This window comes from Denticeps clupeoides, chromosome 15 (genome assembly GCF_900700375.1).
Source record: "Denticeps clupeoides chromosome 15, fDenClu1.1, whole genome shotgun sequence".
NCBI classification, from domain to species: Eukaryota; Metazoa; Chordata; class Actinopteri; order Clupeiformes; family Denticipitidae; genus Denticeps; species Denticeps clupeoides.
In genome coordinates, this window is record NC_041721.1 from 2,410,371 (window position 1) to 2,427,616 (window position 17,246).

Consider the following 17,246-nt stretch of genomic DNA (forward strand, 5'->3'; position numbering starts at 1 on the left):
TGAATATACTGAAGATAACGGTTGATATAATGTTTCAGGTGGGTTTTTGTGTGTTTTAGTGTGTTTTTAATCAGCCATATCTGGCAACACTGAGCGTTAGAGTAAATACCCAAAGAAAACAGAATCCAACACCAATTTACAAAGAGCTACGAACTGATGCAGAAAATTCCAAATGAGAACTTACACTGCTTTTCTGTCTTTCTAGCAGGAGGTTCTATAATTCTGGCACACTTTTTTATTCCTATGAACACATGAGGCAGAGAACCACTGGTCGGCAGGGAATCTTTTTTTTTTATTCTGAGCAGGGGTCAGCAATTGGGTGTAGCCCTCATGGCAGAGTTGTTATCTCCCCTATATCGCTTTTAAACAGTCTCACGTTGAGGGTGTTTTACAATGTTCACACAGGACACAATATTTCGTATTTTATTGGGAAACAGTGGAGAGAATGAAAGCTGTGCGGTCTGTGACCCAGTCGATCATGAATAATATTGGTGAGATGTTCTCCGCTATTTCAACACTATTTCAGAAGCTTTTCCCTCAGCAGCAGTTCTGTTCCTCTTCGCTTATGGGTCAACATTACCCTCCAGTGGTCAGATGCTTGAATTACAGTTGGGCCCCGGGGCCGCCGGAGCCACTGAGCTTTTCAGAAGTTATCATGGCGCATCACTTGTAACCCGAGTTCCCTTAATATTTCATGTTTCTGCATGTGTTAAAACGTCCAGATTAAACAGGATTCCGAATCTGAAGAATCTGATTGATGATCAGGACTCCAATATTTTATTTTATGAACACGGCTTCACCCTGACTGTAAGTGCACTAAAGTTAAGGACCAGTAGAGGGCAGGACTGACCTATCAAATGATGAATTTAGTCCCACAGAGACATTTGACAGTCACACAATCTCAGTATGTTTGATAGAATCCGACAATCTGCATAATATGTGAACATTAAACTGGTCCTTAAAAAAACTATGGTACGACCTCAACCCCTGCAGTCAAAAAGAATCCATAGCACCTTGATTCCTTGTCTTCTAGCAGACAAAGTGAATCTGCCTCAGATGTTCAGAGTTCAGAAAGAGCTGGGCTGCAGCCTCGAACAGCCGCTTTACCGCAGCGTGAGGTCACGTTTGATGACCTTCTGTAGCTCCAGCAGGGTTTGGGACCACAGCTCCCTCTGGTGGCCACGAGGCAGATGTTCCAGGCTCTGGGCAACAAAGACCATGGTCAGTACCGTGCGCTCAAAGTCGTCCCTGCTCAGCGCACCGCGGTGGAGGGACAAGCGGGCCAGCAGGCGGCGGATGTCCGTCAGCCTCCGGGGCAGAACGTCCTCACAGATGACCTCCAGGGTCTGGACTTTGCGCAGAGAGGCAAGTTCGGGGTCCACTTGGCCCAATGGGGTGCCCTCGTCATCCAGATGCAGGCCTGCCAGTAGGACCTGGGGGAAAGAATCACGGCACCACTTACTTACAAACTGATTCAGAACTAAGCTAATTTAAAAAAGAATTATACTTCCAACAAAATTATAAAAGTTATCACAGAAATATTGTCAGTGGGATAAACAGGTGTGAGACGCAAGATCTGAGAACGTCCCACAGCAATAACTACCGTATTGGGTGCATTAACTGTGGAAAATGAAGAAATAAAATTCTTGGTACCCACAGGACTCTGGGAAATTAGAAAAGGCAACAATCGATTGACAGGCTGCTTTTCATGCACTGGTTCCTCGTCCTAGAGCAGATGTTTCTGATCTCACCTCATACAGCAAGCCAGCGTCCTCCGCGGATTCCTGGAAAGTGGGGTTTATCAGAGCCGGAGAGCCCCTCTTCACTCGGTGGGCTTCTGGGTACAGAGCTGAAGTAAAAAAACACATGGAGACCAGAAGTGAAGATGAGGCTGCAAATCCACCATGAAACCACAGTGGATCACGTGATGCTGGACTGTTGGATCTCGGTTCCTTGGTCATAACATAATTCATTATGATCAATCACCCCAACTTTCATTACATCTGGAGACCTTTTGGAGGGTGAAGGGTCCACTGGTGGACCTGTTCTCTACTTGATGTTTTTTTTCTTTCAGGCCTCTAGTCTCCAACTTGAACAGAAGAAATTCATGAAGACTTAGAAACTTCAGAGCGGGCGGGGCTGGGTCCCATTCTTGTCATTCCATTGCAACAAAATTCCCACCCATCGCTTTCCTCTAACCTCAACCTTGAACTTCTCCCCCCAGAGAAGAGTCAACAAACCAGGAATGGGCAGGCGGGGCTGCAGCCTTGGGGCGGAGTTCAAAGTTCACAGCCCAGCCAGTGAGGCGAGGAGTGGCTGTAATTAGTGATGTTGCTTCACAAAACTAATAATAATACAAATATAAAAATAAAAAAAATACCCAGAATTGAGTGACCAACCACAAACTGGGAATAATGGGTTTAAATACAAACATGTTGTGATGGTCATCTAACCCAGGCTAGATAGGCCACTGGCTCACCCTTACCCTCAACATGCATCTCTCTGACCAGGGCGAGATGGTCACCCACATCATTAGTAGTAGTGAAAGTGAAGTGATTGTCATTGTGAAACACTGCAGCACAGCACACGGTGACACGGTGCAATGTGTCCTCTGCATTTAACCATCACCCTTGGTGAGCAGTGGGCAGCCATGACAGGCGCCTGGGGAGCAGTGTGTGGGGACGGTACCTTCATCAAGGGGACCTCATTGGTCCACATCATCACAATGGACCTACTCTGAACTGTCCACCGTCTTCAAACATGGACACATAATGTCTTAAGCGCAATACCAATGTGGACTTCTACATCTACTCTCACCCTGGAAGGGGATCCCTTTCAGGAAGGGTCCACATTTATAGGGCCTGTCAAAAAAAATGCAAATTGGCATTCGTTTCTACTAAAATGTGTCATGGAGAGTCACATGACGTGTTCCTCCCTCACACCTGCGGTCTCTCAGCACACGTTCTTCAAGTCTTCAAGTCACATGGTGAGGCTGGACAACATGCCTCAACTTGTGTTGTGTTTGTCTAGAAAAACAGAGAAACGGGGCCATCTGCTGTCTTTTACTCGCCAGGTGTGCCAGATGTTGACCTCCGAACCCATTTTGGGCCGATGACAATGGCGCCAACACGGCCGAGAGGGCCAGGACCTCGTTTTCACAGCCTGGCCAAGACGTGGCAGGGAAAGTTCAAAGCCGCTGTGCATCTGGGCAGCAGCTTCAGGCATGGTCTTCATTACGACCCAGGCTGTCCAAAGCCAAGTCTGCAGGCAGCTGCGTCGTGCGAAGGCAACGCCGACCGGAACAAGCGACCAGCACCTGAGAGACGTCCCAGGTGGGACATGAGTACAAGAACGTCCCGCATTTAAAGTCACATCATGTTTCCTGTGGCTGCTGAGGCGCCGACAGCAAATCCGAATTCACAGGCGACTATTGTTCCAGTGGACAAGCTCATTTGCATGTCCCCTTTTCAAGACACGCCGCGGGAAATCAAAGAATGAATAACAGAGAGCGAGAAAACACTTCTGATCTGGTCCTATACGTCTGCCTGCAAAGGAACATAGAGCCACAATCAGAGGTCTGAAGGACAGGCTACAGAAATCCGTTCTTGAGCTGATCTGAAGGCCATGTGAACTCTGGATATCTTTAGCTACTGACTCTTCTAATCACTTCCACTTTGTTGACCGTGGATGTGGCACCATATCAGAACTCACTGAGGTCCTGAGAGCGAGTTGTTCTTCCACTAATGTCTGTTAGAAGCAGGCTTCATTTAATATACTGGTGGCCATGGGATAGAGCTGCAACCGAGCCGACCCTGACAGAATCCAACCCGGCAACTACATCTCTTTAAAAGCCTGGATTTCTTGCCTCCGTTTTACATAATCAGCATCCATTTTCGCATCTCTCTCACGATAATTAGAGTGAAGTGAAGTGATTGTCACATGTGATACACAGCAGCACAGCACACGGTGCACACAGTGAGATTTGTCCTCTGCATTTAACCATCACCCTGAGTGAGCAGTGGGCACCATGACAGGCGCCCGGGGAGCAGTGTGTGGGGACACATCACCTGACAACAGTGGTAGTGAATGGCAAATTAAATGAACATTTCATGGAAAAATTTACATTTAATAAAACAAATAAAACATGTAATAACCCTAACCCTAACCCCAACATGCAAAACACTTTTACCAATCCCGAAACAAATTTACCAGCCACGAATCATTGGGAAAGGATAGGTACCAGACCGGAACCCAACCCAGCTCAACAGTTACAGCTCTACCGGGCCATCCCAATACTTCTGGCAACACCGTGAGTGTGGATCCACTCTGCCAATCAAAATGTAATTTCTTCCCAAAGACTGCATAATAAAACCGTATTTGATGTCATCTTTATTCATTCAGAGCGTGCTTTAGATTTGTAAACAACGACAGGAGGGCTAATTTAGTGGAGCCAGGGGACACGCGGTGGAGACCAACAGTTGGAGTAAACAGCGGCAGTGGGAGTTCTCCGGCGTGCCAGGCCAAGTGTTTGATGTTAGGCGGCGCTGCAGGAGCAGGCGAACGACAACAGAGACTTAATTAAGAACCGGCCCGGGACATCCATCACATTTTACTCTGGCTCCGCCCACCAACCCGCCCAGCAGCAGCAGTAGCAGCAGCAGAGGTCCCATCCGTCAAGTCTGCAGAGACAAACAGCGCCGACCCGACGGCATGCCGCCCCGTGCTGGAGGGCCAATCCGGTTCCTGCTGCTCATTAATCCCACAGAACTTCTCATCTGCTGCACCTGCAGCTCTGCGACGTCTCCGCGCTCCGGCCAAGACGAGGATGAACGCTGCGTGAAGGAATAAACTCACGGTTGTCAGAATTATGATGTTTACACAGCGTCGACAGACTCCGCGGTCCAAACACGTCCAACGCGATAACATGAGAACAGCATTCGGGGGAACTCTCCTGGAACGTTCCAGAAATCCTCCCAGGTTTCAGGAGTTCTGGACCTCAGGACAGTGCAGAATTAACAAGCTGCAGATCTCAAGGTCGTTCTCGTACCTTTAGTCCAGTGACGGCTGGCAGCCATGTGGACCCTGCAGCAGAGGAGCGTCAAGATGAACACAAGCCTCCAGCTGACCATGATGGCCCACTTGGTTTCTTCTGATCGGTGTCTGGAGAGGTGCTGGCCGTGACCGTCTCACGAACGTCTCTCTCTCTCTCTCTCTCTCACTGCTCTCTCTGAAGCTGCCTGTCTCTCTCTCTCTCTCTCTCTCTCTCAGTAGCTCCAGCCCGGCTGACATCTGGAAGTCATCTGGAGCGGCAGCTCTCCTCAGAGCCCAGCTGTCCGTCTCCGATCCGACTACCGCTGACCCTCAGCATCGCGCCTCGTCCGCTTCAGGACCGACAATGCCCCTCCGCCACCTTCCAGCAGGAACCTCCACTCCAGCCATGCAGACCAGTCGACGTCCTGTCTGAGCAGATGGAGCCGCGTGGCACCAGCCAAAGGCAACAGCTCAGCGCCTCCAAAAACTCTTCCTGCACTCTGCGCATTCCTGAGCTGCGGGGACGTCACGGACAACATGCTCAGATCTGGTCTGAACTCTTCTTTGTAGATGTTTTTCACAGCAAGTAACTCCAGAAAATGTTCAACTTGAAAACCGGCCGGTTATAGTTTGTGAGTGAAATGAAAAGCCCCATCTGACGCATCAGAATCCAGGTACATTACACAACCTTCATTCTCAGGCCAGAAATAACAAGATTGCCCATACGCAACATAAAAAAAATATATATATTATGTGACAATTTACAGTACAGGCCAAAAGTCTGGACACCTTCTCATTCAATGTGTTTTCTTTATTTTCATGACCATTTACGTTGGTAGATTCTCACTGAAGGCATCAAAACTATGAATGAACACATGTGGAGTTCTGTACTTAACAAAAAAAGGTGAAATAACTGAGAACTTGTTTTATATTCTAGTTTCTTTGCTCTGATTACTGCTTTACACACTCTTGGCATTCTCTCGATGAGCTTCAAGAGGTCGTCACCTGAAATGCTTCTCCAGCAGTCTTGAAGGAGTTCCCAGAGGTGTTTAGCACTTGTTGGGGTCCACCTCACCCCAAACCATCTGGATTGGGTTCAGGTCCGGTGACTGTGGAGACCAGGTCTCCACTTTTTGTTAAGTACAGAACTCCACATGTGTTCATTCATAGTTTTGATGCCTTCAGTGAGAATCTACCAACGTAAATGGTCATGAAGATAAAGAAAATACACTGAATGAGAAGGTGTCCAGACTTTTGGCCTGTTCGGTATTTCGTGTGTAGTCATTTATTGTGAATTGTACATAGTAATATATGTTGATTGATTCTATAATAATATATTTTATATGTAAGCAATATGTAAATATATGAAGTAGGATTTATGACAATATATGAAAATATTGCAATTGTTGCCGTTTTCATATACTAAATAAATACATTGTTATACTATTTAATATATTATTATATATACTGATAAACATCCTACATTAAATGAGATTATATATTGAAAATGGCATTGCAAATACATCAGGAAGTTTCTCATATATTGAAATATATTTACCCATGTATTGCAATATAAATTCTAGTATATAGCAATAAACATTTGTTTTGTAAGGGATTTGTTCATTTATTTGGACGTCCCATCATAAATCATCGTTTTACACATATAAAAATAAGGTTTGGTAAACACGTCCACATGGCTGATTCAGATGGGGAGGAACCGCCTGTCCACCTCCATCATTTAGCTGCTCTCCAACAAGGTATCGGTGGCGTTATGTAAAAGCGCGGTGACTGTACGCCATAAATCTCTCCCACCTCCAGTCAGAGCCAAAATGTACAGCAGTGATTATGAGGCCATAAAGCAGATCGGGCCGGTTGTGGTAAAAATGAACTGTAGAGCAGCAGTTACAGCCTCCATTCTGCTGCATTTCTTTTCATCCAGATGGAGAGTTTGACGCTTTGCAGATTGTTTCTCAGAAACGTCTCCAGCAAGCATCTCTGGACCTCTGGTCAGAGCAGCAGATGGTGCTCGAATTCTTCAGGCCTTATCTGCTTCGGTGTGAGAGGATCCTCGGACTTTAATCACCCCGAAGCGAGGAGCTGCTCCTTCACGGCACTTTTTCAGTCGTTAATGCGCCCGCAGGGGGCAGTCGAAGAGCAGATGAACCGTGCGGAGACACATTCCAGCCGAGAGCGGCTCGCCGTCTTTCTGTTCCACGTCCAGATGGGGATTTTCGCTCAGATGTGCAGATGCGAGTCTGAGTGTCAAATTGCAGTTATTGTAACTCTGACATATCAAAGGGACGACTAATGAGCGTCTGAATTTATGATCAATCTACGTTGAGTAGATCGTGCACCGACCTAAATCACCGCCGCGGTGAGACACTGCCAGACAGAGAGAGAGTGAGAGAGAGAGAGAGAGTGAGAGAGGGAGAGAGGGAGAGAGAGAGAGTTTCACCGATGCAAACTGGCGGAAGTCTGCAGGCCATCAAGCTTCCATTGGACCCGGCGGATGGAGATGGACACGGAGAACTGCTGATGGAGATCAAAGGACCCACCGATAAATGCTGAACACAGAACGTACACGCATTTCTCACAATCAAAGCGCACAATTATCTCTCTTTTTAATTAGTGGCAATTAACTGAAGAGGTGTTTCAGCTAATTGAAACAATTTCAACTTTGTGTTGAGCAAAGTGAGCTCTCATCGCCTGGACCTGGTCTCGTCGTCTGATCACAGGACATGGAATACTCATTATTCACAATCCATAATGGACTTTTAGTTTTCATTGAAAAATATTTCGTGTTCATGATGAATACAGTGTATATCCATATAAGGAATTGTATCATTCTGGAATCAGGTAGCTCCATCTTTATATTACAATTGCTGTAAAAAGCAGATTTTGAGGTCATTGAGCCCCCTCGTGACAGATCCTGCAGATTTAAGGACAACATTAAACTTTTGTTGAAAAAGTTTCCCTTTCAGCCGCCTCCTTGCATATTTTCAGGTTTTAATTAAACCTTCACGACTTCCTCTTCGATGCACCAGATATAGTCTCACTTCCACGGCCTCTGTCAGGCTGCAACAGGGTCATTTGCGTCCCGGGTTTCCATTACAGTAATTGGCGAGCATAATGATGACTAAGCCAACGCACCATGAATTTTATTCACGTTTACGGGCTGGAGCAGAAAGATCCGGTTCCCGCTGTTAATTCATTGCAGTTGGAATGAGACCATCTCCTGCTTTTGTGAAGCTCGAACCTTGGGGAGTGTCGTCAGAGGGACCAGTACGGCCCTCGGAGCACGTGACCGGTGCGCCGAGTCGCGTTGAGCGGCATCAGAGGGAAATGAGATTCACATGCCTGCGCCGGAGACTTCGCCAGCACCGGGGACAACAGCAGGAGCGAGTTCCAGGTCCAGAGCCATGATTCCCCCACAGAACACAGAGTTCAAAAAACACGTCCCTGGCAGAGGAGCTTCAGACACACGATCTATGCATCTATGCATCGTTCCTTTTGTCATTGTGTGCGGTGTGTTGGACCAGTTGGGGCCACTGAGGTCCCCTTGATGAAAGCACCGTCCCCACACGCTGCTCCCCGGGCGCCTGTCATAGCTTCCCACTGCTCACCAAGGGTGGCGGTTAAATGCAGAGGACACATTTCACCGTGTGCTGTGCTATGCTGTGTGTAATACATTGATAAAAATGACGTTTGCCATTTCATCACATTACTCACATTCACGCTAACCTTTGTTTTTTTATTTCCTGTATTTTATCTTTTTATATTTGGACATCAGTTCTTAGTTGAAAGTGTGTTACCTGGTTGTCCCTGCAGCACGTCCTTGACCTGGCATCCAGGTGATGATGGTGTTTGTCCTATCTACCTTGTAGATGCTGGTCGCTGGTTTCGTACAAATCACAATACTAGTACAACACCAACCGAGCCCCCCTCAGCTTCTGACCAGCATGTACCAGGTACCAGGTGTCTGAGTCCAAATGTGGATTATTCTGGAATGGACGGCGGAGAGTCCACTAGGCAGCTCCATCTTTATATGAAGTCTACTGTTCACCGTTTTTTACATTTAAAGCATTTACCAGACGCCCTTATCCAGAACGACTTACAATCAGTAGTTACAGGGACAGTCCCCCCCTGGAGACACTCAGGGTTAAGTGTCTTGCTCAGGGACACGATGGTAGTAAGTGGTGTTTGAACCTGGGTCTTCTGGTTCATAGGCGAGTGTGGTATTTGATTGTGATGATGCCATAAAATTGCTCACTACCCCAAATTCAAGTTGCAGCAGCTTGTAAAGGCATCAGTAGAGAAAACGAGTGCATGCAGCGACCCGTCTGTGTCTTGGGGCGTCGTCACCCCCACCTCCTCTGTGTATATTGTTTACACTTCCAGAGCCAGGCTCCCGCTGCTTTTAATTCATTATGTTCATTAGCGGCCTCATTAGGAGTCTCCCTCTAAAAGCCCCCGCCATTAGAGGCCTTCATCTGCGGCGGCGCCGTCTCCCGCTCCCCAGCCCAGATCCGTTTATTGAATTACCGCACGCCGCCCTCCGGGCACCAACACAGGTGCTGGGTTTCGACGGGAGCTCCAGATCCCCGCGTCTGAAGAACATCTAGCGCTGGGGCCGAGGTCGCGGCTCGGAGGTCCAGTTCCTCAGATCCTGGCTAATCTGCCCGCACGTCACATCCCGCCGGGGGACGCCGGCGTTTCAGCAGAGGTCACTGTTTACCAGCCGATGGCAGGTGGCTGATGGGAAAAGAAACACACAGTCTTTCACTCGTGTCCCTTCCTCTTCTCATGCCTGCGGAGCGCGTGACATGGAGGGACAGCAGAGGATACGCGGGATTTCCGGTAGTCCACCATTCCGTATGGCTTCAGGCCCCGTCCACACGAGGGCGCTTTTCATTTTCAAGAAAACCTGCTTCCACACGGGTGCGTTATCTGAAATGTTTTAACCTCCACACCTGTAGGTGGCGCTGTAACTCCCCCGCTCTCCTTGTTTGGCGTCCTCAGTGAGTTAAACCCGCCGTTGTCCTCCAGCCGCGTCTTTTCATTGGAAATGTACAGCGTAGAGAGGATTTTTGTAGTATCTGCAGCACGACCACAAATATGTTATCCACCATTGTTGTATGCATGATGTGCTTTGGGTTAAAGGTCATTTACATTTATGGCATTTACCAGACGCCCTTATCCAGAGCGACTTGCAATCAGTAGTTACAGGGACAGTGTCCCCCCTGGAGACACTCAGGGTTAAGTGTCCTGCTCAGGGACACGATGGTAGTAAGTGGGGTTTGAACCTGGGTTTTCTATTTCACAGGCGAGTGTGTTTGCCATCCGCTCATATACGCGGTAAACAGAAATTCACTCTGGAACACGTCTTCGAGACACGTAGCTCTGGGTGGCCTGAAATACCGATTCCGTGTGGACGCAAGGCCAGATTGGATAGAAAAAGTTCTCGTAAGGACGGGGTCTTAAATTATCTTCAGCAGGATGGATTATGTGTTTTTCTTTACTTTACTTTATCCAAAGTAAAAGAGGACGACACCAGCAATTCTCATTCGGTTTCTATAGATTTTGAGTTACAAAACTAAGAGCCCCGATCAGGCTGAAGTTGTCAGGAATAGAAGATTTTCCTAATGGTCCATGTCATACACACATTATATGAAGCCATGTTGACCCACATGCTTTGTGTCCAGTTTATTGGTTTTGGAACAGACGTCCTTGTGTAGAGTCTTGTTATCTGGCCTGTCCTCGCTTGTTTTTTTTTCTCACTGTCCTGTCCTCTGCTGTCAGGACTTGAGCTGACCCCAGCGCCGGGGAATGCGCACGCTCGACGTCACGGGCCGAACGCGCAGCAACATCCAAACAGATGGGAAAACGTGGCCTGCGGAGCTTATGGATTTCTCCAGCGTCTGCTCGAAAGGCCCTCAGGGGGAGCTGAGCAAACAGGGGACAGAATTGATTACCCTTAAAGAGAGAAAACACAAATCCCAAAGGGACTGGCTCCGCCGTCCCCGCCCCATCAAGCCCGGTTATTCGGCGCAACATCACAACCGGTTTTAACCACCTTCCTTTATTATCCATGCTTCCAGTAGCCATTGCAGCAGCACTGCTCCCAATGATAATGATCTTTTAGCGAATAAAACGTGACCTCTGGGTCCTCGGTGGTGGCCGAGGTTATGCGTATAGAACAGGGGTCGGCTCCATCCGGACCAGGCGGTTCAACGAATCCCATATTCTGTCTCAGAGAACGTGTCTGGAGTCTTTCTGTGTTTCCAATCCATTTACATTTACAGCATTTACCAGACGCCCTTATCCAGAGCGACTTGCAGTCAGTAGTTACAGGGACAGTCCCCCCCTGGAGACACTCAGGGTTAAGTGTCTTGCTCAGGGACACGATGGTAGTAGGTGGGATTCGAACCTGGGTCTTCTGGTTCATAGGCGAGTGTGTTACCCGCTAGGCTACTACCACCCTCCAGCGAGCGATCCCGTTCCTCTTTTATGGTTAAACAGGAACACGCAACATCGCGTCCCTTCTTTCTGAAGTCGCGTCCAGCGTGCTGCAAGACCTCTTACTCCTCTTCTCGCTCAATTGTCCCTCATGCATCATTATGCGCCGTGCAAGCGCGTTGCCGCCTAATCAAGACAAATCTGCCCGAGACTTCGGTCTGGTTGCCGTGAGCTCGGCCTTATTTCCCCCCATTCTCCTCTCCAACTGGCGGCTTAATTGCCAGAGAAAATCCCTGGTGTAATTAACCACCGGAGGACTGCCGAACCCCCCCACACGCCACCGAGACGGCACGCCCACTGCTCACCAAGGGTGATGGTTAAATACAGAGGACACATTTCGTTGTGTTGCCAAGTGCTGTGCTGCAGTGTTTCACAATGACAATCACTTTACTTTCAATTTGGAGGAAATTGGAAATACTGCATAAAGAAATAACTTCTTGTCTCGCTTTTATTCATCAACAATATTACATGATAGTTAGGTTCAGATGACCAGCATTTACGTAGCGCCTTGTCTCGTTTTAGTTGACGAAAACAACACTAGTAACCAACCACCAGTGTTGAAGGCTGGAAGAACCGCAGACTGTGTCTGTGTCGGGAAGTTACTTGGCTCAGGTTGTGCAGCTCATCTTCTTGAAGGTTCTAATTGCAGAGCAGGCTTAGCTATAAACACTCACCTGTTGGCTGGTTTTGAGAGCCAATTCAGCTATCTGCGAATATGCTGCCACCCCGCCGAGGCGAGGCACCCCTCTGTGGCGGTTTAATCGGGCGTGGCGCTCTGACAGCACCCGGGTGTCTTCTGATCATTGCTGGCTAATCGTTGTGCTCAGCCTGCAGCGCACGGCTTTCAACCTTCCTGTCGTGGAGAGCGGATCATCTGAATAAACGTGTGGAGAGGCTCAGCGCTGCCTCGTGTCTACTTGTCAAGTGATATTTTCAGACATGACAAACCCCAAAACGATGGCTCTCCTGGACAATGACTTTTCTGGATGTCCAGAAGTTCTGAAACTGTTTAACTTTTACACACGGCTTTCCCAAAACTTGGCAGAATCTCCAATTTACGCATCTTCATTAGCCCAGCGATGCATGGTGCGCCTCTGCCGGTTTAAACGAGTGAAATGTACTTTGGGTAAATCCCAGCCAAGCCTTTCACAGGAACCCAAACCAACACGGCCGAGCAAGTAATCAACTTTCACATCGCCCATTCCGCGCCATGCTTAGAAGCAATGAACTAAGAGTTCATCCATTTTCTGATTTGTTGTTCATTTGTTCGCTGGCAGCATTTGGAAAGGGTATTTATTTAATTACGTGAACGCAGGGATTTAATGGGAGATTAGTTGTAAGAACACCAGAGCAAATAAGAAGTCAGTGAAGCTTTAAAAGCCTGAAATGGGCTGAATCGCTCGTGCTCTGCTTGCGGTGCCACTAAAATCCGTGCAATAAACACGTAGCTCGTCCGCCGTAGCAATCTGGCCGCGATGTTGCTGGGCTTCTCCGCACGTCCAGCCACCCCTCCCACCTGACCTCTCCGGCCTGCCCTCTAAGCACTGTTTAACATTCCCACGATGCCCCCGGACGCATTCCTTCACTGCCCTTTTCTTTAATTAACCTTGATTAGCTTCATAATCTTCTACCGGCACTGAAACGCCACAACCAGCACCACCCGCCCCGCCCCGCCGTGCCCCGCCCGCCCGTCCCACACCAACAAAGGCATTTCAAGGCCGACGAGGGCTCACCAACCACCAACTTCCAGCACATACGAGACAGAATTCAAGTTCTGAAGAACATGTACAATAAAACTCATCACTGTGAAAACAAGAATACTTTATAATCAGTCATTTGCATTAATCATAATTAGTGATGGCCTAAGTTGACATTTAAAAAGTCATAAAAAAAAAAAGTCAAGTCTGTTCGTAAATGCATGATAACGAGTAGAGGATGTATCTCAGACATTCAAATCTAGTCTCGTCAGTTGTTCTTGTAATAAAATTAGACTTTTCTAGATGTTCAGGCTAAAAGCTGAAATGCTGCTAACACTCCTCTTCTTTAAAACGTGACAATGTGTTGAATAAACCACATCATCTGACATATCGGAAAAGGAGAAATATGCCGTGCATACAGGACTGGAGAATTTAGTAGGCCTGCCTGGACTGGCAGACTGACAGGAAGATTTGGACTTTTTCTTTAATCCATTCATGGCTGGAGATTACACCAGAATAGAGACGCTGCCCATGAATGTTTTATGGCGGCGGTGCTGAATTTTTAATAGGATCCCTCTCATTCTGAAGAGCAGGCAGCTGAGATTCAGATTTCATTCTCCTTTTATTTTTATTTTTTTTTAATTGACAGTGTCTCCCTGGTAATCTACTGAAGTGCAGCAGTTAATGCACAAAAACCGAGACGTTCTCTTCGACTTGACAGGTAAATAATGAAAGTAGTTCACCTCAATCCTGCTTTTATCCCAGACATAAACTCTTTTTTTTTACCTCGACCCGGACTGAGGTGAGTACCAGGTCTGGAATTTACCTCCAACAACGTGAACCTGGGCAGTCCAGTCTAAACCCACCTCTTCTTCTTCATGAACCATTTAAACTTTCTTTCTATAATAAATGTTATACACATAACCACGATATGATAGACAATATTTTATAATTCATTCAAATGTGCATAAATTAAAGGCCTTCAGTCGGAGTCCATCAGGTGATGAAGCAGCCAGTGAGCAGCTTCCCTTTCCTCAGACCTCGCCATGGACAGTGAAGTCTTTACTTCCAGAGCATCCATACCAGGCAGTGCATGAAGGCAGCAGGCAAAACTACCAAACCACGAAAACAACTGCATGCATGACATGCAAATCCGTGAAGCGTTCCATGTTTTAGGGGCAGTGGTGGCCTAGTGGTTAAGGAAGTGCCCCCGTAATCAGAAGGTTGCCGGTTCGAATCCCGATCTGCCAAGGTGCCACTGAGGTGCCACTGAGCAAAGCACCGTCCCCACACACTGCTCCCCGGGCGCCTGTCATGGCTGCCCACTGCTCAGGGTGACGGGTTAAATGCAGAGGACAAATTTCACTGTGCACCGTGTGCTGTGCTGCTGTGTATCACATGTGACAATCACTTCAATGCATTCATCCCTTCTACCGTCTGCTGCTCTGAGATGCTGATTTTATATAGTTCCCTTGTGGTTTCCAACAAACGATTATTCCTAGACTACATACAATGGAATGACAAGTGAATTAAGATCAATAATCAATTTTTATGATGTCCAGGACCAGATTCATGACCTGCTATCTCCGTACTGGTCTTTAACTAAGGCATCCTGCAGATGTTCCATTTGTCTACGATGATGCTGGACCTGTGGGGCTGTAGAAGAAGTTGAAACGTTCTACCTGCTGCTCGGAGGTAAACGCCAGATGAGCTGTGGACTGTGAGGAGCTGATGCACCAGAAGCTCTGCTGTGGGAGCTCCAGCTGCCTTGGCCTTCTGTTGAAAACACGGTTCGGCTGGACCGGACGACTCCTGACCGACCCGGGAAGAGGCCGGCGTGTCGAGGCATGGGAATTAATTAGTCGGAATATCGGCTGCTGCTGGGAACTTGCTTCCGTTCTTTAGTCAGAGCAACTTCCGCGCTACCAGCTCGGGACTTCCAGGTGGAGGAACGTGAGAAACTTTCTCAACTCGGCAGACAATAAATCCATAAATCATCTGAAAAGCTGTCAGATACCTCTCAGGCGAACATAAAGGAATCAAACAACAGGATATTCCTTTAATTTCAACATCATCCACTGGGCTGAGCAGGGCGTGTTGTAAACACGTCAAGGGCTCTTCTCTGTTCCTGCAAATGGACGCAAGTCAACATGGGTAGATAGAGGTAGACCGGTGGAGGCTTCGACCTTGCAACTAGCAGATCTGAACTGAGACTCCACCGACGTCATTTTGGAGGTCGGAACCGGACTAGAAAAGTAATGAGACACCAGAAAAAGACGTGCGAAGAGGACTACATGACAAGCCCTTTTCCAGAGTGTCTTACAATTAGTAGTTACAGGGGCGGTCCCCCTGGGGACACTCAGGGTTAAGTGTCTTGCTTAGTGACTCAATGGTAGTAAGTTGGTTTCGAACCTGGTGATCTTCTGGTTCCACCTTGTATTATTTGGACCTCCCTTCCACAAGAAGACTTGGGATCCAACAACTGTGACTTGTCTTTCGAGCTTCATCAGAAAAATCTTCTAACACCCACCATCAGAGCGTGGCCCTTCACTAGAACCACCGACTAAGGGACCGGTTACGAAAGTCTGCAAGCAGTGATAAATTCTCAGAGAAGGAAACTTGTCCAATGACCATTAAAAATAAATACATTGGTCTCTACAACCATGTTGGTGTCCCATATGCCCACATTAATATCTCTCACTTGCCATAGTGCTATAAAAGTATTGATTTTGTTTATTTACGGCCTCAGAAATCAGATAAATCCATGAATCTCCTCAGGCATTTGATCAGATGGCATAATTTAGAAACCACAAGTCGTGGAGCTGGGACAGCCATCTCCATCTCCACTCAGATGGAGATCATTGTTGTTACCTCAGGGGATCATGGAGACCTCAGTGGCACCTTGGCAGTTTGAACTCACAACCTTCCCATTGCGGGTCTGCTTCCTTACCTGCTAGGCCACCACTGCCCCCTGATTTATGATGCTGGTGCTGCTTTTTCACAGATATTTGGGCAAGAAATTTTTATGATGCCTATAAACGCGTTCAGGGGAGCTGCAGACGCTGCTCTACAACTTGAGTTTAATTCACTATGACCACATAAAATACTAGGCTTAGGACATAATATGAATAAATGCCCCTGAAAAGTTGTGCCAGGGTTGGTATTGAGAACTTGAGGAACTGTATCAAATTTGCATGAGGAAGGCAGATTGTAAAATGGTCTTCCTCACCGGCCCAGGCCAGAATGTGGAACAGATGTGAGGAGACCCGCGCTGTTGTTCTCACTTTGGCTCTCTGGCGCGTTCCTTCATTTCCCCTCTATTCATGTGAAGAACGTCTCAGGAATGCTGTAAACAATAATGTGGACTTTTCTGCGGTTAACTTCAGAAAAGTTAACAAGTCACGACTTGGTCTCATGAAGGCTTCTGGGGAGGTGAACAGGTGAACTGGGAGCAACACGGAGCAGTAGGTGTGGTCTACAGCATCAGGGATGTGCTCAAGTCCTCCAAGAGAAATGCATATGAACATTCAGAGACACAGTCGACGTTTTCTGGCCGCAAAAAGCCATTAGTGGCCAGTGACCGACCTCTCCAACAAACACACATTTCATCATCCGACATTTTGCTGCAGCTGCAATGCTAGCTTTCAAAGAAAAGCTTGTCTCCTGCAGAGAAAATAATCCTCAACGTTTGTTCCAGTTGGTTTTTGTGGGGAAAAGCAGAGCGTGACTGACAGGTCTTATCTTCTGCTCATCACAGGTCGTTAACGGCGGAGAACCCAGTGATCCTGCAGGACTTATAGCTCAATGAGAGCTTGATGTGAGCAGAAAACTGGAAGACGTTCTGTTCTGTTAATGAAGACAATTGGGAGCGAGAAAAGAATTCACGTTTTTGTAAAACTGGACCAGAACGGCGTGTGTCAGACATGTAATGCGCACTGGCAGGCGAAGAACGAGCAGCATTGGCGTGATGCGTCGTATCGATAAAATATCATCACTGCCCCA

General features: G+C 47.5%; 1 protein-coding gene across 1 annotated transcript; it reads right to left on the reverse strand.

The window, feature by feature from the left end:
- Window positions 1-354: 354 nt before the first annotated feature.
- Window positions 355-5,513, reverse strand: fam180a (family with sequence similarity 180 member A). Its single transcript, XM_028955173.1, has 3 exons — window positions 5,048-5,513; window positions 1,752-1,849; window positions 355-1,433 (listed from the first exon to the last, which is right to left on the reverse strand). Exons 1-3 carry the CDS (start codon window positions 5,127-5,129, stop codon window positions 1,104-1,106), a joined length of 510 nt encoding a protein of 169 aa, XP_028811006.1. The 5' UTR covers window positions 5,130-5,513; the 3' UTR covers window positions 355-1,103.
- Between the last annotated feature and the right edge of the window lie 11,733 nt (window positions 5,514-17,246).